This window comes from Leucopleurus acutus (genome assembly GCF_964270905.1).
Source record: "Leucopleurus acutus genome assembly, chromosome: 2".
Taxonomy (NCBI): Eukaryota; Metazoa; Chordata; class Mammalia; order Artiodactyla; family Delphinidae; genus Leucopleurus; species Leucopleurus acutus.
In genome coordinates, this window is record NC_139143.1 from 97,663,525 (window position 1) to 97,687,170 (window position 23,646).

The 23,646-nt window shown below is 46.4% G+C and overlaps 1 protein-coding gene across 5 annotated transcripts in view; it reads right to left on the reverse strand.

Annotated features, from left to right (window-relative positions):
- Positions 1 to 23,646, reverse strand: part of ELAPOR1 (endosome-lysosome associated apoptosis and autophagy regulator 1) — a gene marked incomplete at both ends in the record, with an annotated part of 64,290 nt that overhangs the window by 27,590 nt on the left and 13,054 nt on the right. For all 5 annotated transcript variants that reach the window (XM_082865701.1, XM_082865699.1, XM_082865698.1 and 2 more), the window contains 2 exons: positions 2,916 to 3,108; positions 5,394 to 5,514. In XM_082865701.1, the coding sequence (XP_082721827.1) occupies positions 2,916 to 3,108; positions 5,394 to 5,514 (314 nt within the window). The remainder of the gene's footprint in view (positions 1 to 2,915; positions 3,109 to 5,393; positions 5,515 to 23,646) is intronic.

A 23,646-nucleotide genomic window follows, 5' to 3' on the forward strand; every position in this document is an offset into this window, starting at 1 on the left:
AAGTATCATTTCGTTTCATCTTTACCAAGGCCTCTAAGAAGAGTACTATTTTTATCACTGGTTCTTAGAATGAGGACACCAAGGCATGGAAGAGATTAGGAACCTGCCCCCGGTCATTTAGCTGTGATCTGCTTATACCTGCTTTGTTTTGCCGTGGCCCTGGGGAAAAGGGAGGCAAGTTTTCAAAGAGGAATTCTCACATGGTGGCCACCCAGACACACTGCCGAGCTCACACTGGGTAGCACTGTTTATAAATTCAGGTTAGAAAGAAGAAACTGTACAGGAAAATTTAGAGGCTTCCAAAGTTTGAGACCCTTTTTAATGCTTTCTCTCATTCTTGTTTCACCTTCACAGTATTTGGTGTTCTGTTCTTCTCCGTGAATGTACAGCATCTTTTCCACAACTCCCTTTTCACTCTTATTCCCTTTTGCTTATCCCAGTTTTGGATCTGAGGACTGTTTCCATCACCTTAGTCATGAGACATTTACCCAGGAACCAAGGATGACCCCCTGAAGGCTCAGGAACCTGCCATGGAAACTCCATTCAGTTGGCCTGTTGTGTTTTCAATTATTTATTTTGTGTCTGCTTTGTGCCAGGTGTTAGATACTGGAGACACAGCAAAGCACAAGACAGTCCTGACCCCCTCACTCTTGGAGATTGCATTCTATTTCTAGTGGAGGAGATAGAAACTTATCACGCAGTTAATAACATAGTAATAACTATGGTAAGTGCCATAAGGAGAAATACAAGATGATGTATGTGTGTGTAACAGGGGCCTGTGGGGTCAGGGATGGCTTCTTTGAGGCAGTCACTTTTAGGCAGAGACCCGAGGGTGAAGCAGGAGTCAGCTGGGGGAAGAGTTGGAGAAGAGTGTGTTAAAGGCGCCAGGAGGGCGGGAGCATGGTGGCCAGCTGGCTGGAGCTCTATAAGCAGGAGGAGAGGCACTGGAGAGAGGCTGGAAGAAGGGGCAGGGGGCAGAGGCCCTGCAGGCTGTGACAACGTATTGGATTTTATTCCAGTGGGAATCCACAGAATCCAGAGTTTTGAGCAGCAACGTACTGTGATTGGGCTTGTGTTTAAGAAGATCAGTCTGGCTGCTGAGGGGACGGTGGCCTGCAGGAAGCTGGGGGTGGAAGCGGAGACCAGCTGGGAGGCGCTAGAGGCAGAGCAGGTGGGAGGCGCCACTGGTGGGGGTTAGTTTGGGGGCAGTGGGCTTGGATTCAGGTAAATACACAGTCGAGCAGAAAAGCCAGACACTTGGTGACGTGATAGCAGCTGTTATTGCCTTTCTGGGGCACGGTGGGGAAATCACAAACCCTCTCTAGGTGGCCATTTCCTCTCCATTTCTCCTTTTTCCCCCTCCCGGGAATGTCGTGGGATGCCTTAAGATCCAGGCCCTGAAGCAGTCTGTGCTGTGGAAACACAAGTCGTTTTGAACAGACCCACATCCAGCCTCGCTGAGAGAGAATGATTTCTGGACTTTCACTGCTTCCCCAGACAGGGAGAAAACCCTGCTTGCACACGCGTGGCGACTGACCGACTGAGCCAGGCCTGCGCCTTGTCCAGGGTCAGTCACGTTCTCTGTGAGGACTAAAATGGGGGTTGATTGTATTTAACCCACACATTCCCTCTCCTTCCAGCTTGAATCCTCTCCAGCTTTATCTCTGCTGCCAACATTGTCATGCTAATGATTTTGACTCACAATATTGAAATCTGAAACAACATTAAAATTGGACTGTTAGAGGCCTCCTGCCTGGCTCACACAATGGTGCTTCTAGGAGATTTAAGTATAGGAATGGGAGACATTGTTCCCAACTTTAGAAATCCAGGTGTAATACAATTAATCCTTTTTTATCATTTTGATTGCTTGGGTATAAGAGAAACTTTCATGTACTTTTCTCCTGTATTCTTTGTCAATATTTAACAGAGAGCACTGGACGATTGTGTTTTACATCTATGCATCCCCCAACTTTTCCTCTCTAGGACTGGATATTGCCCTGCGTGCACTAAATGTTGTTTGAAGGTGGCAGCATGGGGCAGTGGAAAGCTTGGACCGGGTGTGAATTCCAGTCTCCCCAGTTGTAAGCTAGGTAATGAAGGACAAGTCACTGAACCTCACTGAGCCTCCAGTTCCTCATCTGTGTAATGGGAACAATAATACGTATTTCACTGTCACAAGGGTTCTTGTGAGGATTAGAGAAAATAATATACGTAAAGCATCCAGAATAGTGCCTGAACTATAGAAGGCACATCATTTAATTCCAGGGATAGGATACTCCCATCCCGGGAATTAAATATGCAGAGATTTGATAAGGATCACTCACCCGTTCTGTAAGCACCCTGGGCTGAGCCTTTCAATTACTGAAAAGATTTCCTTCTGAGCTGGAGAATTCTCTGGTCATCAGGATCTCAAAGGGTTTGGAAGATCTCAGCCGTCACTGACCAAACCTCTGGTCCCACTTTATCCTCCCAAACCCATAAACTCAGACCAGTTTTAGAAGCTAGCACCAAAGCCAGGAAGATACCCAAGGCTTTGCACATGGTGTTGCAATCAAGTTGAGGAAGTTTATTGGCTGATCCAAAATTCCACAGTGGAATCCAGTTGGATTTTGTTTTGAAGGGACTGGACCATTTAACCCTTGTTGATCTTATCCACCTGTCTCTATTTCACCGTGTTTTTCACCTGTCACAAATACCTGTCAGTCGCTGGTAAGCTTAGGTCAGTAAGGCTGGGCTGATGTGGATGTCATGTCCAGCAGTCCAGTGGGGACCTGCTCTAGCCCTCACCCCGAGGAGCAGGAGAGGAGGCTGTGAAGTGCTCCCTGCAGCCCCTTCCCCAATATGGGGAGCAGGGAGGTAAGGGGGGCGTGGGGCTATGGGGGTGGGCGTGGAGTGTGGGGAGAGGGGCGACTCACGAAGTGCAGTTCTCCGTGGAATCTGTGGTGCTGTCCTCGATCTCCATGTTGGTTGAGAGGCTGGCAAAGCCATGGGGCAGCCCGTCCCACTCGTCAAAACGGATGCCTGTGCCAAGGGAGTAGCGGCCCTCAGCACACGGCTTACACGACTGGTCCTTCATGTCCAGAAACTCCCCGGCTTTGCAAGAGAAGGCTGGAACACAGAGCGGGGACAAGGGTGGGTGGTGAGGCTGCTGCCACGCAGGAGAAGTGGGTGGGTTGTGTGTATCCTAGGGGGAGGAGCAGAGGATGGAGACCTGGGAGCTTCCCCCACTAGGATGTGGAGCCATGGCGCATCTTGTGTGATTCCACTTCCGTGGACTGTCCAGAATAGGCAAATCCGTAGAGACAGAATGAAGATTTGTGGCACCAGGGACTTGGGGGAGGGGGCATGGGGAGAGATTGCTAATGGATAGGTTTCGTTTTGGGGTGATGAAAATGTTCTGCAGTTAGATAGTGGTGATAGTTATGCAACTGTGTGAATATTTTAAAGCCGCTGAGCTTTATAACTTACAGGGGTGAATCTTCTGATATCAATTATATCTCAATAAAGCTGTTATTTTATTCTATTTATTCTATCTATCTGTTTATTTATTTATTTATTGGCCACACCACACGGCTTAAAGGATCTTAATTCCCTGACGGGGGATTGAACCTGGGCCACGGTGGTGAAAATGCCGAGTCCTAACCACTGGACTGTCAGGGAATTCCCAAAGCTTAAAATTAAAAAAAAAAAAGATTTAGGGCCTTGTTGCAGGACTTTGGGTTTGTCCCTGTCAGTCTCGTTTCCTAAGGGGTCTAAGGGGTAGCCTCAGCCATTCTGAGAGCTCTCCAGTGAAGAGCATGGTCTCTCGTGCTGACCCCTCTGAATGGCACCTAGCCCTTCAGCCTTGAACTTCCCCCTTGAGTTTCTGGCCTCTGTCTTCTCCTTTCTGGTCCCACTGCCACTGTACTAGTTGGGATTCTTGTGACCTGTTAGTTCAACCATTGCAATGTCCTCCTAACTAGTTCCCTGTTTCTTGTCTTTGCTCATTCGGTGGTCAGAAGTATCTTTCTAAAACACTCATATGTACTATTATTTCTGTTATTTAAAAAATAATCAGGCACCATCCCCACTTTGGGTTATAGAATTAAGCTCTCAGCCTGGCATTCAAATTCTTCCCCAATTTTCCCCCAACCTAACTTTCCGGCTTGATCTCCCACTACAGACCTTTCTCCACCCTACTCCCATCCATCCCCTCCCTGTGTTGCCTCCACCCCAGCCCAGCTCTTCTCTGAATGTGTCTGATGTTCTCCCACCTCCAAGCTTTTGCTTGAGTGGTTCTCCCAGCGGTTCCTGATCCCTAAGTATCCATAACTCCCATTCTTTTCACCTCATACAACACATCATATTGATGTGTGCCTCCCACTAGGCTCTGGGCTCCTCGGGACGGTGGCTCAGCGACTGGCACAGACATAGCAGGGGCTACATAAAGGTTTGCTGAAAAAAATGAATGGATGAACGGGTGTCTGCTCCTTCCACCAGACTGTACGCTTCTGAAGGCGGAGACTGTGCCTTATTTATCTTTGTGGCTCACGTAGCAGGTGCACGTAGTGCTTAAGAACGCTGGCCAAGTTTACCGAAGATGGCTCATTTGTTTCCATGAGTCACACCTCAGTTCTACTCAGATCTTAGCAATATCCATTCACGGATTTAACAAGTACTTATTTGCTCACCTACTGAACTAGGCTAAGCTTGTTTTAGATTTTAAATGCCCTCAACCTCCTTTCCAAATTTTCAAGTATTCCTTGATTCTAGTTCCTGATTTTTATTGTGATCCACTGCCCCCCTTTGCATTTCTAAAAAGAACAGCTCAGGGGGAATAGCTGCCAGTGGTAGCAAAGTTGTAGCTGCAGAGTCCCAGAGGTGGGGTGGGAGCTGCAGGGAAGTCACTGCCTTTCCGGCTGCACGGTCAGCTCCACAGTCAGGGAAGATTCTTGTTCCCTGAAGTAATGCCCAGTGCATCTTAAAGGTCTGTCTCTGCAGAAAGTCATCTTCTCTGGCTTCTTTTTCAAGAACGACTGCAAATCACAATCTTTCCTAAATGAGTGACTGTGGCTAGTGAGTGTAGGTTGGAGAGAAATGCACAGCCAAAAAAAGAAAATGTATGCAAACAGAGAAAATATCTAAGTGGCACACAGCCGGAATTATTTTTACTTTATACCCTCATGGGATTTAAATCTGAAAATAAAACAAAAGTAAATTGAAATACCCAGTTTGCATCCACGAAATAACACTTCTGCACCAAATCTCGAGAGGTTTGGGGATGAGGACTGACCGGGTGGGAGGGGGGCGGGGCGAGATCTGATTCCTTAAGGCAGCCACACTGTCAGGAAGTGCCTAACTTGGATGCAGGAGGCTTGGGGCAGAGGCCAAAGCTGAGAGGCAGGGCTGCTTACAGCACTCGGTGCCCTTGACGGGGTCAGGGAGGCTGGTGCACAGGCCCGGGGTATGCGGCACGGCGACCCTCCACCTGGAACCCAAGCTGTCACACGCAGTGTACTCGTAGTGGTACTCAGACTGCAGACGAGAGAAGAGTGGGCAAAATGTGCATTAGTAGCGGTCAAACATTAACAGCTTCCTACCCACTTCCTGTCCAGCACGATGGCTACTGACACTCATCATCACAGTAACGGGCCCTGGGACCCCGGCAGGAAACAAGGCATCATGGAACCAAATGATTGTTATCAAACACGTACAGGAGCTACGGTTATTGGATCATTCCTCTCCACCGGCCATGGTCTAGTCCCTAGAAACACCCCCCCCCTTTTTTTTTTTTTAATGACTCTCTTTGCGGTTGTGTATAAATGTCCTGATAGGCCAGAGGAATGTGAGAAGGTAACCAAAGAACAGGCTACAAACAGGTGGAATTTTTCTTGTCCCAAACTGCAGAATTTATGAGCAGGGACAGGTCCATGAAAAATTTACAAAGGATTGTGACAAAAGCTGTATTTCTGTTTCCCTGATTTCCTTGCATTCTTCATGCTCTCTCCTTTTCTCCAGAAAAACTATGAATTCCCACCTCGAATTTTATGAAAATGTCACATTTAGCCCAGGCAGGTGATGGGGTCTCATCACGTGAGCCTATTCATGCCTAATTTCTCTGTGCAATGGAAACTCACAGCTCAGTTGCTTTACCTGAACTAAGAATAAACTGAATAACAACAACAAAACTGCCAAATCAAGCACTAAATAAAACAGCAAGAGCCACAACAAAAATCACAGAAAGCACTACTTGGGAAAAAGAAAGCACAATAAACGTGCCAAATACTCTTCAACATTTCTTCCTCTTTTAAATCTCATAATAAACAACAGTCCATAGAATTAATGTGAATTTGGGCTTCCCTGGTGGCGCAGTGGTTGAGAGTCCGCCTGCCGATGCAGGGGACGTGGGTTCGTGTCCCGGTCCGGGAAGATCCTACGTGCCGCGGAGCGGCTGGGCCCGTGAGCCATGGCCGCTGAGCCTGCACGTCCGGAGCCTGTGCTCCGCAACAGGAGAGGCCACCGCAGTGAGAGGCCCACGTACCGCAAAAAAAAAAAACAAAACTATAAGAATTAATGTGAATTTGGTTCTGATAAGCATTTTACAATCCTCACCAAAAACTATATTCAAGCCCTAAAGTATTTTGTATTACTGTATCCATAAGAAAAATAGAATTAATGTCCCCCTTCTACCCATATGAAAGGATGATTGCATAATATATAAATGCAAGGAGCTGGGGCTAAAACTGAGACAGTTTGAAGTTGGCTAACCTAAGAATGTATCAGAACCAAAAAAAGAAATCTTTACTTTTCCGAGGGGTTAAATAGACTGCCTTTCATCTCTTCTAAGATGCATATTTCTTTCACATTTTAACATCTGTGAAATCAAGTTGTGGCTTATAACTGACACAATTAAGGAAGCATCGTGTCATGTTTTAACTGATGCAGTTTTTCCTTTCTTTTTGGTACATAAAAAACAGTTCTGTTTCTCCTGTGCTAGCTTGGCTTCTCGTGGCTTCCGTGGAACCGTAGACACACTAGGGGTTCCCTGTACTTTATGCTATTCACTCCAGGCCCATCTACTAAGCATAGGCTTTCTTTTGGTCTTAGAAGCAGTGTTATTTCAGATTTGTGGAAATACAGTAAACATGTTGTTTCTTGATTTGTAGTTTCAGAAACTTAGGGTGCTGAGAGAACAATTTTAGAGCTCCATTTTTATTGTCTTCTATTATAAATATTTACCAAATATATATTGTCTGCCCAGCACTTAGAGGTACTAGATGTTGTGTCCAGTGTGGCTCAGGACAGCAACGCATAAACTGGGCACTTTCATCCAGAGGGAGCAGATGCGGAGTAGGAGGAGGAGTTGGGGGAATTGTGAGCCTAACTTTTTTTTTTTTTTTGGCGGTACAAGGGCCTCTCACTGTTGCGGCCTCTCCCGTTGCGGAGCACAGGCTCCGGATGCGCAGGCTCAGCGGCCATGGCTCACGGGCCCAGCCACTCCGCGGTATGTGGGATCTTCCCAGACCGGAGCGCGAACGCATGTCCTCTGCATCAGCAGGTGGACTCTCAACCACTGCGCCACCAGGGAAGCCCCTACTTTTCCTCTTAATTCCATTCTTTTCTTCATCCCAGAGGACTCTGAGGATAAATAAGGCAACTGCACATATATCAATTCAGGTCTAAAAATGATACTCTCCAAAGGGTTTTGCTGCAAGAAAGAGGGGTAAAATCCACAGTATGTAAATTAAATGGAGAACTGAGTGAATCAGGGAGAACGGATTCAATGTTCTGTCCGCGAACGTAATTATGCCTGTCATCTGCACAGTGCTTCTACATTCCCAAACACCATCTTATTTGATCTTTAAACTCCCAGAAGGCAAGCCGAGCAGGGGGCGTTTCCTCCATTGCACAGATGAGTAAACACTCTCCATGGGGTGAAATGGTTTGTCCAAGGTCACACAGCTGCTAAGTCACTGAGCTAGAACTCAGGCTTTGCTACCAGGAATCTTCCACCCTCATAAGTCCCATCAAACACAAACTCACACTGGGAGAAATTTAACAGCCAAATCTAAAAATTAAGCAAGGCAGGGTTGGTTGTCTGCCAGCAGCCAGGCTCGCTTCTGAGGCCTGATAAGTGGTGTTAAAACATCTAGTCTGGGGTTTCCCTGGTGGCGCAGTGGTTGAGAGTCCGCCTGCCGATGCAGGGGACGCAGGTTCGGGAGGATCCCACGTGCCGCGGAGCGGCTGGGCCCGTGAGCCATGGCCGCTGAGCCTGCGCATCTGGAGCCTGTGCTCTGCAACGGGAGAGGCCACAACAGTCAGAGGCCCGCGTACCACAAAAACAAACAAAAAACACCTAATCTGTTCGAGCAGATCGTTTCAGTCACTCTGACTGCATTTGGCTTCTCGGAGACACATGGGCCAAGCCTGCTTCTCTTTGCATCGTCTTTCATTTGGTGTCCCCTGGGTCCCGCCCTGGTGGGAGGTTTGCCGGGAAAATGCTGGTTCCGAACCTTAGAAAGTTTCCCTTTCAATATGTGCTACTTTCCTTCATGTCACTTGGGGATATTTACACCACCCAATGTGGCTGGCTCTGCTGCAGCTGTTTCAAATCTGAACTATACTTTGCGATCTCACCATCCAAGACATAGGCTTAGACAGACAGTTAAATCAGAGACATAACTGGCAGCGCTCCTCAATTATATTCAGAGTTCTGTGAACAAATCAATTCCCCCACAGTGCCTCAGTTTAACCAGTGATCTGTCTTTGAGAGCATACAGTCTGCATAATATACAGATTCACAAAGGAGACACATGAATAGATTTAATTCGTATGTCCAGCATACAATTCCTTGTTCTCCCCATTCACAAAGATATGACACAAATCACAATTTTAAATGGGGCACAGGAAGCAGTGGCTGCTGCCTGTTCATCGAGGAAAGAAGGGAAGGGTTTGAAAACGAGGGGTGGGCATCTTACTTAATCTGCCCTCCCCTAAGTCACCCAGCCACATGTAATGCTCCCAGGGAACACAAGAAATTAGAGGGAAAACCCCCAAAGCTGGCATCTGCTTTGCCAAATATTGGTAATGCTGATCTTTCAGCTCCAGAAGAAGGATTCACTCAGACCCACAATGTTTGGGGTCCTTGCTGTCTGGGTAATGAGTGGACTGCTGAAATGAAAAAATAATCACCAAGCCAGGATGGTGCCTGGATGCAAATGTGTGCTTCTTTCCACCTTTCCCCCTTCTTTCAAATAACATGTCTTAGTTTTTTAGAAGATTGTCCAAGTAATAGATTAGAGACTAGAGATTGGTATCACCGGTCTACAGATTAAGTGCTAGAGAGGCATGTGGTCACTATCTACTGTGGAAGATGCACAAGGTGTAAGCTGATGAGCTGGTGCCAAAGGGATGTGGTCCACGGCACAGGTGGTGCTTAGCTTCTTTGGCACGTGCACTAAGTAAATAGGCGAGCTAGAAGGGATTCCACACCCCATCACCACATGGGGCTCAACTTCTCTCAGCCACAGCTGCCTCATCTGGAAAATGGGGACACACAAGTACCTGCCTCTCCAGAAAGCTGCCCAACTCAGAGTGTGAGTAAAGTTGAAATCTAGCTCAAGTCCTTCATGCTAGGCAGTGTGCCCAGAAAAGGGGTGCCTTTTTCCCATGGATAGTAGGTTGGTTGTGATCATAAATAAGATGATACAGGTCAAGCACTTACAGCAGTAGGTTTTTCCATCTTCAAAACATCTTAATGGAGTAGGTATTATTATTTTGCCATTTTACTGATGGGAAAACTGAGGCGTCAAGAGGTGAAGTTACCTGCTCAAGGCCACATAGCCTGGAGATTGCCAAGCTAGGACCGAACCCAGGCAATCTGAGTCTGTAGCCTGTGTTCCAGGCTGCTGGTGTTTGAGGGCAGCCTGTGTGGGCTACAGTCACACTCAGTGAAAGTGTGTCTGGGGCCCGGCACTGGCACTCAAGCTGCTGAAAACTTTGCAACAAAAGCCAAGGCATCAAAACCTTTGTGAACAGGGCCCAAAGGGGAAACAGTCAAGCCTGGCGCTATGTGGAATGGGAAGGCTGAAAGGCACTTAAACCTGGTTGGAGGACCTCCCCGTCAGGGACGCCTGTGGTTCTTGCCTGCCCACTATCCACAGCTCCCTCCCATGCAGCAGAGCCTCTTTGGAGGATACATCCCCTCCTTATTCTATTCCATCTAGGCGGGATCGTCAGAAGAGGTGGCCATCTGTCCTCTGCCGAGGCACGGACACACGGCCCACACAAAGCAAATCAGAGGCTCTCTCCGGGTAAGCAGGAGATGGGATGAGGGAGTAAGGCCACTTCGCCGTGAGTAGGGACCTGAAGTCGTTGGGAACTCAGGGAAGGATGAGGCAGGAAAGTGGGCTAGCTGGGGATAAGCCCCTCCTTACTTCTCAGCTCTACCTAGGGCTGGCATTGGTGCCCCTCCCCAGCCAAAATCCACAGCAGTCATAAAGCTGAAAATTATGCCATGTGAAATAAGCCAGCCACAAACGAACAAATGCTGTCTGATTCCGTGTATGTGAGGTGCGAAGAGTAGTCAAGTTCAGGAAAAGAGAAAGCAGAACAGTGGGTGCCAGGGGCTGGGCGCCCGAGTACAGAGTTTCAGTTTTGTAAGATGAAAATAGTTCTGTTGATGGATGGTGGCGACGCTAGCACAACAATGTGAATGTCCTTAATGCCCGAACCGTACACTTAAAAATGATTAGGATGGTACATTTTATGTTATGTGTATTTTATCACAATTTTTTTAAAAAGTTATGCTACAGGAACATGCCCAATCTCTGACTTATCCTAATAAGTCCCCCAGAGAGTAGAAGCAGGATCATCTGGTAGTCTAAATTTAAGAAATATCTCCCAAATAAGATTATGTATGTCAGCTAATTGGATGGCCAAGTTCAAGAGGGAGGAGTGGAGGAAGGAGTGGAAGACAACAGACTGGAGTGGACATCGTGACAGTCTCCCTGGAGATGCCCATGGTGGTTCCCTGATGCTTATGTGTTTGCCACTGACAACTCTTTGAAGCGTTGCATTGCAGGTGTGCAAATAAATATTAATGCTAAAAACTACTTTTTTTCAAACATTCTGCTCTTTTGGAATTAAAATGTTTAAATTCTGGAAATACTGTTAACTTGGAACCTGTCAGGTCTTCTACGTTCTAGGAAAATGGTGTTCACTCATTCCATGTTCAACAAGTGTTTACTGAGGGCCTATTGTGTGCTAGGTTCTGGTGAAGCAGTGGTGTCTGAGACAAAGTCACAGCTCTCAAGCAGCATAGATGTGTATGAGGCGGGGAATGTGGGGCAGGGATGCACTGGGGAGGAGACAGACTATAAACACTTATGCACGTGCTAATTTCCAGTATTCCACCGTTCTCTACAATTATTTGTCATTGTACACTCTTGCTGGCCCCACTTTCTCCAGAGAAGGAACGTTGAAGCGCTAAAATGATGGTATTTGTAGGTGGAGCCTTTGGGAGATAATTTAGTCATGAGGGTGGAGCTCCCATGAAGGGAGTAGTGCCCTTAGAAGAAGTGAAGCAGAGCTAGCCCTCTCTCAGGCCTGGAAAGGATATAGCATGAAGACGGCTGTCTGCAAACCAGCAAGAATGCTCTCACCCGATACTGGATCTGCCAGCACCTTGATCTTGGACTTCCCAGAACCGTGAACTTTCCAGAGCTGTGAGAAATAAACCGTTCACGTTTTAAGCCACCCAGTCTATCGTATTCGGTTTTAGCAGTCCAAACAGATGAAGACAGTGTCTAGGGACTCTGGCAAAGACCGCAACATGTCTCTGACTCCAGCTTGACACGAACCATTGAACCACACTGTTTCTTTTTCAACTCATGATGGTTTGAAAGTCATGACAAGCCAGACCTGACAAAAAGATAGCCTAGCTGCCTAGAAGTAACCTCTGCCACAGAAGAGAAGACAGAGATGGCCAGCTACGACTGTCCAAGGGAGAAGCACTGGTGATTGGGTGGCAGTGAGGTCTAGAGTTTCAGTGGCCTTCTTCCTGCCAGGGCATTTCTCCAGCCCAGCTGGCCAAGGACACTGGCAACGGGTGGCCCAGACTGACTGGAGAGTCCAAGGGCTGCTTCCCAAACAGGGCCTCCAGCTGTTAACATTGTGGGTATGGCACAGGCTGCAAAGCTCCTGGGGCCATGAGGGCTCAGTGAGCTGCTAAAACAAGCAGTCAGAGAGACTAAGAACAAATGGCTTAGTTGGGCATTCGACACTCTGGGCCTCGGTCTTCTCATTTGTAAAATGAGGAAGTTGGATTTAGGCGATTTCTAGCTTCTAAGATTCCTTCCAGTTCCAATACCTCGTTATGTTATGGTTGGTGTGTGCATGGAAATCTGTTCTTTCCACCTTTTCCCCTCTTCCTTCAAAATGGCACTTCTGGGCTTCCCTGGTGGCGCAGTGGTTGAGAGTCCACCTGCCGATGCAGGGGACACGGATTCGTGCCCCGATCTGGGAAGATCCCGCATGCCGCGGAGCAGCTGGGCCCGTGAGCCATGGCTGCTGAGCCTGCGCGTCCGGAGCCTGTGCTCCGCAACGGGAGAGGCCACAACAGTGAGAGGCCCACGTACCACAAAAAAAAAAAAAAAAAAAAAAAGGCACTTCTCAGTTTTTAAAATAATTATCAAAGTAATAAATGTTAATTGTAGAAGAGATGAAAATACAGGCTAGAATTAAAAAGGAAATTAAAGTCTGCCATAAGCCTACGAAGCAGAGATCACTAGTTGTAACGTTTTATTGTATTTCTTTTCAAATTCATTTTCTATACATGCATATGCATTTTAAAAAACAAAATGAAGGGGCTTCCCTGGCGGCACAGTGGTTGAGAATCTGCCTGCCAGTGCAGGGGACACGGGTTGGATCTCTGGTCAGGGAAGATCCCACATGCCGCGGAGCAACTAAGCCTGTGCACCACAACTACTGAGCCTGTGCTCTAGAGCCCGTAAGCCACAACTATTGAGCCCACGTGCCACAACTACTGAAGCCGCACGCCTAGAGCCCGTGCTCCACAGCAAAAGAAGCCACCGAAATGAGAAGCCCGCGCACTGCAACGAAGACCCAACACAGCCTAAAATAAATAAATAAAAAACAAAATGAAGATCATATGGTATGTGGTTTCTTCTTCTGACTTTTTTTTACATTTTAGGTCACAAGCACTCTCCTGTGTCTTTAAGGTTGCACCATAATTTCTCTAACCATTTTCCTGTTGTCAGACATTGAGTTTTGTCCAATTTTTCCTTATTTTAAATAGCACTACAATGAAGCTTTATGTGTATCTCTGATTATTTCCTTTGGAGAGATTCCCAGAAGTGGGATTACTAGGGTAAAGAGTATGAGTTTCTTTAAGATTCTTGATCGGGGAGGATATTTCTAAGAGAAAACAGACATTTCTAAGTCTTTTTTTTTTTTTTTTTTTTTTTTTTTTTTTTTTTTTGCGGTACGCGGGCCTCTCACTGCTGTGGCCTCTCCCGTTGCGGAGCACAGGCTCCGGACGCGCAGGCTCAGCGGCCATGGCTCACGGGCCCAACCACTCCGTGGCATGTGGGATCCTCCCAGACCGGGGCGCGAACCCATGTCCCCTGCATCGGCAGGCGGACCCTCAACCACTGCGCCACCAGGGAAGCCCTCTAAGTCTTTTTTATTTCTTCACTTTTTACTACAATAAATTTCAAATATATTTTAATTTTTTAATAAATTTATTTATTTATTTTTGGCTGCGTTGGGTCTTCATTGCCGTGCGCGGGCTTCTCATTACGGTGGCTTCTCTTGTGAAGCACGGGCTCTAGGCGCGTGGGCTTCTTGTGGCATGCAGGCTCAGTAGTTGTGGCGCACAGGCTTAGTTGCTCCGTGGCATGTGGGATCTTCCCGGACCAGGACTCGAACCCGTGTCCCCTGCATTGGCAGGCAGACTCTTAACCACTGTGCCACCAGGGAAGTCCCTCAAATATATATTTTAAAAAGACAGAATATGATGACCCCTATGTACCCATCACCCAGCCTCCATACTTATCAGTTTCTGCCATTCTTGCTCATCTACCTCTACTCAGTCCTCGTTTACTTCTATCCACTCCTCCCCACTCGAAGTTGTTATTTTTTCTAGGTTTTTTTTTTTTTAGCAAAAATTTATATACATTGAAATGCACAAATCTTAACTTGTTCAGTTTGGATAAATGGCTACACTTGAGTAAAACAAAGAATCACTGCCCAGAGACTGCTGGGGAGAGTGGTAACCCCTCGGCCACCGCCCCCCACAGACAGAACAGACAGAGCCAAGCAGAGTCTCAGATCCTGAGCCTTAGAGTCACCGAGCCAGTGCTGCACAAAGTCACAGCCACCAAGGAAGCAGGCGAGCAACACAACTTGGGTTTGTCTTGGCTGGGACAGGGCCTGCGTCAAGAAACAGGTTCTTAAGTAAACCCGGCTTCTGACTAGAGGCCTTGGGGTCTGGAGGAGGCCCCCTCCTGCTCTTCCCCCAGCTGCAGGCTCAGCCTCGTCTCCTCTCACCATCTCTGAAGGGCAGATCCTTTGGGGAGAATGTCAATATGGGGGCCGGGTGCACCAGGCAAACACCTGAGCTGGTACAGTGGGGTCAGTAGGTATTTGTTGGTTCAGCTGCAGATGACACTTTGCTTGGAAAGCCTCTGACCTAGATGGGAGCAGATCCCATTAAACAATCCTGACTGTCAAGGAGAGACCAGCCCTTCACTGGGAGGGAGGAGTGAGCTCTACTTAGCACAGAACATGGAAGACCACAGTGAAATGTCAGAATTTGAACATCACGGCCCCAGAGAGACTTTCTCTGTGGCCCAGCCCTAGCTGGATGGTTTCCCAAACTCCTGTCCTTTGTTCTTTTGGCTTCGGAGTGTCCTCACTCAGGTTTTGGGTGGATGGTCCGCTGAGGCTCAGAGACACAGTGACCTTGACCTCTCAGGACCTTTCCTATTGTTCGCTAGCCATCTGGAGAGACTGGAGAGACTCCCTCTTTCCTCCCTTCTCTCCCTCCCTCCTTCCCACCCTTTTAAGACTGCTAACTCAGTAGCAGTGTCTCCTGGGCCCTAAAGGCCTAGACATACCAGCCCTCAACCTCTGGTGCCTACATCTGTCTGATTATCACAACCGTCTGGAGATCACATTAAAAATACAGATTCCTGGGCTCTACCTCCAAGATTTGATTCCCCACTAGATCTTTTTCTCCTTCTGCCCTCTTTCAAAACTCACTCTTCTATGCCTCAAGACTTAAATATTTATCCCATTTGGAAGCAAATCATATAAATACATCTCACACAAGACAGGGACCTTTAATCTAGGATCCTGGACAACTTTCCCCATAAAACCAGATACAGAATTTTAGGTATATGCATTTTTCTGGGCACTGTTTTCACCAGATCCTCTAAGGAGTCTGTTATCCATCCCCTCACACACAGGAAAATCATTGAAATCTATAATAATGCGTTCTTAATTTTTAAATGGCTTAATATTTTTACCCCACAACAGGCTGTTCACTTTTTAACAGGGGGCTGAAATATTTTAACCCAGGTACTTTCAAATTCTGCTCCAGAGTCTAGGGGTTTAGAAAGCCAGACCCTTCAAAGGGGAGTGGGGATTCCCCACTTTAATGGCGCAAGGTTGTTTTTAAAAATCTGTTTAACATGCTAGTCTTCTCAGTTTAGGTTTTGTTTGAATCGGAAGTTCTACACTCGGGCTTCCCTGGTGGCGCAGTGGTTGAGAGTCCACCTGCCGATGCAGGGGACGTGGGTTCGTGCCCTGGTCCGGGAGGATCCCACATGCCGCGGAGCGGCTGGGCCCGTGAGCCATGGCCGCTGAGCCTGCGCGTCCAGAGCCTGTGCTCCGCAACGGGAGAGGCCACAGCAGTGAGAGGCCCGCATACCGCAAAAAAAAAAAAAAAAGTTCCACACTCAGAAAAAGTTTAACACCAATCTTTACTTGAAAGAGCAAATCGCTAAAGGTGAAATTGCAGGCATGAGGCAGAATCATAGAGTTAAGGATGCCTTTTTGGCCTTCTCTTAATCCCCCTACATAGTCAGTTGTTACCTCTACCTACAAGCGATGCCCCCTCTCTCCCAGAGCAGGCACCAGCTGACACACCCCAAGCAGGCTGACCCCTGCCAGCTGTCCTCAATCTGTGTGCTGTTGCCTAGCAACACGGTGTCAGGAGCCCTAGGGATCTCAGAAGTATGGGGGAGCCCTGGCCTTACATTGCCCCTTCTTTCACATTTTCTATTCTACTCTGGAATTCCAGATTCCATCCTGATCAAATACAGCAGAGATGGTGCTTGGTGTCCCCAGCAGGACCTGCCCTGCTGGTTTGGCCGTGGACACAACACACAAAGCAGATACGGGGTCTCTACACCCAGCTGGGGCAGTTTGTGGCACCATGCTCTGGGCCAGACAGGCCCCTGACCCTGAGGTCTAACCTGTCTGTAACTAAGCTGCTTGTCCATTTTGGGCACAGTCTTGGTTGGGGGCTCTTAGGAGACAGGGCTGGTACCGTGATAACAGCTGCCGCTAATGAGGGCTTATGACCACCCATGTGCCAGGCTCTGGACTGGGCACTTTACATGCATCTTCCCTTTAGTCCCACAAGCCTCCCTGCTATTATCCCTACTTCCCTGACCTCCCTGTTTACAGTTGTAATCCACTCCCCTCAGTCCCACTGATCCTCAAATCCTGAATGACCTTTTTTCCATAGCACGTATCACCTTCAAGCACACTTTATAACTTAGTTATTCATTATATTTATTGTCTATTTCTGCCCCTGCCCTCACTGCAGATGAGATGTAAGCTCCAGAAGAACAGGGATCTTTGTTTTTGCTCACTGATGCAGCCAAAGAGCTCAGAAGAGTGCCTGACACACAATAGCTATCAATAAGTATTTGTTAACAAGGTCCTACTGTCTAGCACAGGGAACTATATTCAATATCCTGTGATAAACCATAATGGAAAAGAATATGAAAAAGAATACATAGATATGTGTAAATAGTCACTTTGCTGTACAGCAGAAACTAAACACAACATTGTAAATCAGCATACTTCAATAAAATTTAAAAAAATAAAATAAATGATAAATATAAAATAATAAGTATTTGTTGAGTGACTGAATGGTGAGCAAAGGCATGACTTGAGAGTAGCTCTGGAGCTGTGCAGACACTCCAGATTACAGCCAAAAGATCTAGACTCTCATCTTGGCCTGACACCCCCAAACTATATGATTATGGGCCCGTTATTAAATCTCCATGTACCTCAGTTCCCTCCCCCATAGAACAGGGGTACTAACACTCTGCTAAGATGATTAACAGATTCCTTCCCCCTAAACTGACTAACATCAAACTATCAAGACAATTAGGAGATTAGGTTCAGGAATGCTCTTTGTAAACTGGTTAAAGAAGAAGAAGAAGCCAGCTACTAGTTAAAGAAGAGAGGGCACGTGGAGGGGTCACCCAGGTCCTTCTCTCCTCTTTCTGGCAATAGGACAGGGAGAAAGGAGCCAGGTGACATTTCTGGCCTAACGGCAAAGATGACAGCAGCAGTTCGATCCTCCTCGTTTCCCCTGATGTTTACCACCCACGCTGACTCACCCTCTTCTCTGATCCTAGTCTACTCATACATATGAAACAACATCTGTCCTTTTCCCCCCAGCAACTCCCCCAAAACTAATCTCTCCAGGAGAAAGCCTGGTCGTTGACATTTATGACACTCGGTAACAGCGGCCAGTCCGTCAGGTGCAGAGGGCTTTTCATATTGCTTGTAAATATCCCTAGGATTGAAATGGCTTTGTAGCCAGGAAACAAAATGTCCCTTTATAAATTCTAATCCCTTTCTGATAGGTGAGAGTTTGGTACACACATCTGTCTACAAGGCAGGGCTTTATGAGATTGTATTTCAAAGATGTGCCTTTCTTGGTTTTTAATGAGATCAAAATGTTCCATTAAATGTTTTCACCTAGGCTTTTAATCATGCCTGAAAGAAACAGGCCATCTAGGTCCTGGCTTATGCAAAACTCTCCAAGGATAGCTTAGTGTTTGGACGTGTTAGCTGTTTAGGGTGGAGAGCTTGAACCTGGAGGACAGACTTCTAGCCTAGAGAACCAAGTCAACAGACAAGGCTTCTGTAACTCGAAAGGAACAAATATACGTGAGCAGCTGCAACACCACGATCTCCCAGTACACTGTTTTTCAAACTGGGGTTTAAGAGTCGTCAAACGCTTACCCATTAGCAGTCACTCACCATCTTCCCAGCCCCTGGATACCACAAATCTACTTTCTGTCTTTATGGATTTGCCTATTCTAGACATCTCATATAAATGGAATCCTACAATATGTGGCCGTTTCCATCTGGCTTCTTCTACTTAGCGTATTGTTTTCAAGGTTCACCCATGTTGTAGGATGCATCAGTACTTAATATTATGGCTCATGAATGTTCCATTGTATGGATGTACCACATTTTATTTATCCATTCATCAGTTGATGGACATTTGGGTTGTTTCTATTTGGGGGCTATTATTAATAATGCTATTATGAATATTCACATGCAAGTTTTTGTGTGAACGTATGTTTTCCATCTCTTGGGAATATACTTCGCAGTGGAGTTGCTGGGTCAAAAGGTAACTCTATGCCTAACTTTTTGATGAACTACCGAACTGTCTTCCACAGTGGTTGCACCATTTAATATTCCCCCCAGCAATGTATGAAGGTTTCAATTTCTCCACATCCTTGTCAACACCTGTTATTATCTGTCTTTATGGCAGCACCAGTGGTTCACTTTATCTCTCTTTCTTTAAAAATTTATTTATTTATTTATTTTTGGCTGCGTTGGGTCTTCATTGCCGTGCGCGGGTTTTCCCTAGTTGTGGAGAGCGGGGGCTACTCTTTGCTGTGGTGCGCAGGCTTCTCATTGCGGTGGCTTCTCTTGTACGTGGGCTTCAGTAGTTGTGGCTTGCAGGCTCTAGAGTGCAGGCTCAGTAGTTGTGGTGTACTGGCTTAGCTGCTCTGCGGCATGTGGGATCTTCCTGGACCTGGGCTTGAACCTGTGTCCCCTGCACTGGATTCTCGACCACTACGCCACAGGGAAGCCCCACTTTATCTCTTAAATGGATCCTCCACTACCGCCTGACAGAATCCTCTGTTTCCATCAGGGCCACATGCAGCTGTGGACTAGAGTTCACTTGTCTGAGTTGGCAAGAGTTGACTGTGCTCACCTCTTCCCAACTCCATGCTCAATGACACTGATAGCTTAAAATTGGCTATGATGGAAGTATCCACACCATGGAAATCAGCAAACATTAAAAAGTCGAACTTCCCTTCCCCTCCCTAAAGAGCCAGTTGTTAAACGTTTATCAGCACATCACCAACAGCATCCACTTACTCCAAACTCCATAGCTTTCTTTGACTTTCTCTTTTCTTCAGCTTGCAAATCCACCCTTCTCCCTACACATCCTCTAGTTCAATTAAAATCCTAGTCTTCTCTAAGGTTCAGTTGAACTCTCTTATATGTAGAGTTTCAATTGCCTTCATGGACTGATGACTCCAAGTTTCTATCTGGAGCTCAGCCCTTACTCTTGAGCGACCAGTCCTTATCTAGTGTAACTGCCTGATGTGCCTCAAGCACATCAGATCCAACATTTAAAATAGTTCTCGGGCTTCCCTGGTGGCGCAGTGCTTGAGAGTCCGCCTGCCGATGCAGGGGACACAGGTTTGTGTCCCGGTCTGGGCAGATCCCATATGCTGCGGAGCGGCTGGGCCCGTGAGCCATGGCCGCTGAGCCTGCGCGTCCGGAGCCTGTGCTCTGCAAAGGGAGACGTCACAACAGCGAGAGGCCCACGTATCGCAAAAAAAAAAAAATATATATATATATATATATATATATATATATATATATATATATATATATATATATATATATAATGTATCATCCTGCCTTTGTCACTTATTTCTTCAGAGTGGCCTGGGTTTACAACTGATCTCCAAAATAAAAGAGTCAGAAGAGACCATTGCACTGTCTCTTCCGACCCCATAGAATGCCCTGCCTAACCCTCTTCACCCCTCCAGTCCCACATGAAGCACCCTTTCCTAGGCCTTCAAGAAACAGTCTCGATCCTTCTAGAAGGTGAGACCTCCATCCTTCACACCACTCATGGCGTGATGATCATCAACTGCCTTGCTCTGTTGTTACTTCTCAGTTCACCTGGTCCCAATTAGATGGTAAATTCTCTGACTCATATTTCTGTGTCACAACCCCTAAATGAATAACTGTGCTTTGCCTGCAACAGACACTCCCCAGGCATTTTGGAAAATGTCATATTATTGTAGATTGAAGTGAGGTCTACTAATCTAAACTCCAACCTGGTGCAGACATCCCTGAGTGACCTGATGGATGGTAGAGAGGTTGGACAACTGAGAGAGTCAAAAGATCTAGAAGCAGATGAGTGTACTCTTCAGATTATTTAGCAGTAATTATACCTACACTAAAATCTTTTTTTATTTTTTAAATTTAATTTAAAATCTTTTAATTATCAGCATGTTTATATAAAAATTCAAATAACAGAGAGATGTATGGATAAAAAGTAAATGTCCTCCTTCACCTCTCCTCACTGCACCCATGAATGATGCCATATTAACCATCACAGGACCTGCATCAATCTGCTAGGGCTACTGTAACAAGGTACCACAAACTGGGTGGCTGAAACAACAGAAATCCACTCTTTCACAGTTCTGGAGGCTAGAACTCTGAAATCAAGGTGTCAGCAGGGTTGATCCCTTCCAAAGCTGTGAGGGAGAATCTGTTCCACACCTCTCCAGCTAGCAATCCTTGGCGTTCCTAGGTTTGTAGCAGCATAACTCCAATCTTCACATGGCATTTTCCCTGTGTATGTCTGAGTCCAAAATTCTCCTTTTTATAAGGACACCAGTCATATTGGATTGGGGCCCACCCTAATGACCTCATCTGAACTTGACTACATCTGCAAAGACCCTATTTCCAAATAAGTCACATCCTGAGGCGGTAGAGTACACGGGGGGTGCTCTAAGGTACACATGAATTTTTGGAGGGCACGATTCAACCCATAACAGTGCCCACACCTCAGATTTTCCATCTAGACAAGGAAAGACTCATAGCTCTAAGTTCCATGCTGTGAAATTTGAGAAATTTCCCTTTTTGGACAAAAAAAAAAAAAAAAAAAAGTAAAAGCAGAATTATGTTGCCTCCTTCGAGAGAAATAAAATTAATCCTTATTATGCATCTTTCATGGTCCTCAAACTTTGCAAATTTCATCTCTTTAGTCTTCACAACCACCCAAAATTCCTTGACATCAGAGACTGTCCCATCCATTGTCATATCCCCACTGTGTAGCTTAGAACTTGGTGCTGCAACAGTTATAAAACAAATATTTTTTGAGTCAATGAACTCTGTGGGGTAGATGTTATTTCCTCCATTTTAAGGATGAAGAACTCAGTGCAGAGATGCTCAGACACATGTCCCAAAGTCACACAGCTGGTAAGGAAGCTGCAGGTTTGGGACTCAAGCCCAAGCCTGCCTTTCTTCAAAGTTCACGTCATTTCCATTATACTTAAGCCAATGGTTCTCGAAGTATGTTCGCAGGACCAGCAGCCCCAGCAGTGCCTGGGAACTTGTTAGAAATGCAAAGGGATTCCCCTGGTGGTGCAGTGGTTAAGAATCCGCCTGCCAGTGCAGGGGACACGGGTTCGAGCCCTGGTCCGGGAAGATCCCACGTGCCACAGAGCAACTAAGCCCGTGTGCCACAACTACTGAGCCCACGTGCCACAACTACTGAAGCCTGCGCGCCTAGAGCCTGTGCTCCGCAACAAGAGAAGCCACCGCAATGAGAAGCCCGCGCACTGCAGAGTAGTCCCCGCTCACTGCAACTAGAGAAAGCCCGTGTGCAGCAACGAAGACCCAACACAGCCAAAAATTTTTTTAAAAAATAAATAAATAAATATAATAAATAAAAAGTTGCAAGTTACCCATGCTGTATGAAAAAAAAGTTAAAAAAAATACAAATTTTTAGGCCTCTTCACCGATCCACTGAATCAGAACCTCTTGGATGGGGCCAGCATTCAAGCCCTCCAGGTGACCCCCAGCAGTTTGGCAGCCCCTGTGCTAAACCAGGAAGCAACTGGGAGAAGTTGAGAGTGGGTGTGACCTTAGAGACTGGCTTGGTCTTTTTTTTTTTTTTTTTTTTTGAGTTGCCTATGCAGTTCCAGGATTTCCAGAAACCTTACCTTCTATTCCAACCATTGTTATTTTTTGATGCTGAAAAATTACATTACCCCACTATTTTCAGAAAGGAGGGAGGAAAGAGAGATAAGAGTGCCCAGAGGTAAGTATTCAAATCTGAACTCTTTCTTCCAGTTTCTTTCCTCTGCTGCAAATAATGAGACACCCTGGGAGAAGCTCAGATGAAAACACCATGAGAACTCTCAAGTTCAGCTTCAGCTTCACCCAGAAAAGAACACTGACAGTCCTCTCGAGGATAAAGTTGGCAAGATGCTTTGAAAACTGCCAAAGGGCTTCCAAGGTGAATGAAGTAATTGAAGGTGGAATGAACTCAGCTCTGCAGAATTTCATCCACACAATCATGAAAGAAGAGACCAGAGCAGCAGGTGCAGCAGCCGGCTGAGCAGATATCCATTTCTTATCTGTAAACCAACAGGGCACGGTCATAAATCTTAAGCCAGCTGTTCACTGGATGGAGGGTTGGGACTCAGGAACCGTTTGCAAGAATGACCTGTTTCTTAAAGAATAGCACTTTTCTTCCCGAGGATCTTGATGGCACCTGGGGTGCCTGGGGCACCATCACTGGGAACAGAGTCCACATCACCACATCTTGCTTTGCCAAAGCAGAAATGGCCTGAGTCCAAGAGTGAAATTTGGTGTTAGAAATTAAGGCAGGATGCCATTCTCTCTAATTTTCAGGAAGACCTCAGATGATGCTCCTGTTTTTTCAGCAGCCACAGGAGGAAATAGGACAAACCTTCCCACTTCTTTATTTTTATACCTACTGATAAACTGCCTCGTTTTTTTCTCCCACTCTGAGCTGTGCCAACTTCTATAATGGTTAATAGATGGTAATTAAACATCAAGTTCCCGGCTATTTCAATTTGAGACCAAAGGAAATTGGTTTTAAAACTAAGATTCTTGGGACTTCCCTGGTGGTGCAGTGGTTAAGAATCCACCTGCCAATGCAGGGGACAAGGGTTCAATCCCTGGTCCGGGAAGACCCCACATGCCGCAGGGCCAGTAAGCCCGTGGGCCACTAAGCCCATGCACCGCAACTACTGAGGCTGTGCGCCACAACTACTGAGCCCACGAGCTGCAACTACTGAAGACCACGCGCCTACAGCCACCGCAATGAGAAGCCCATGCACCTCAACATTCGCCACTAGAGAAAGCCCGTGCACAGCAAAGAAGACAAAATAATAAATAAACGTATTTTTAATTATTAAAAAAAAGGTAAATAAAAACAAACATCCTCATTCCCTCTCTCTCTCTCTCTCTCTCTCTATATATATATATATATATATGATTTATATTTCAGTTATAAATACAGCTATATATATATATATA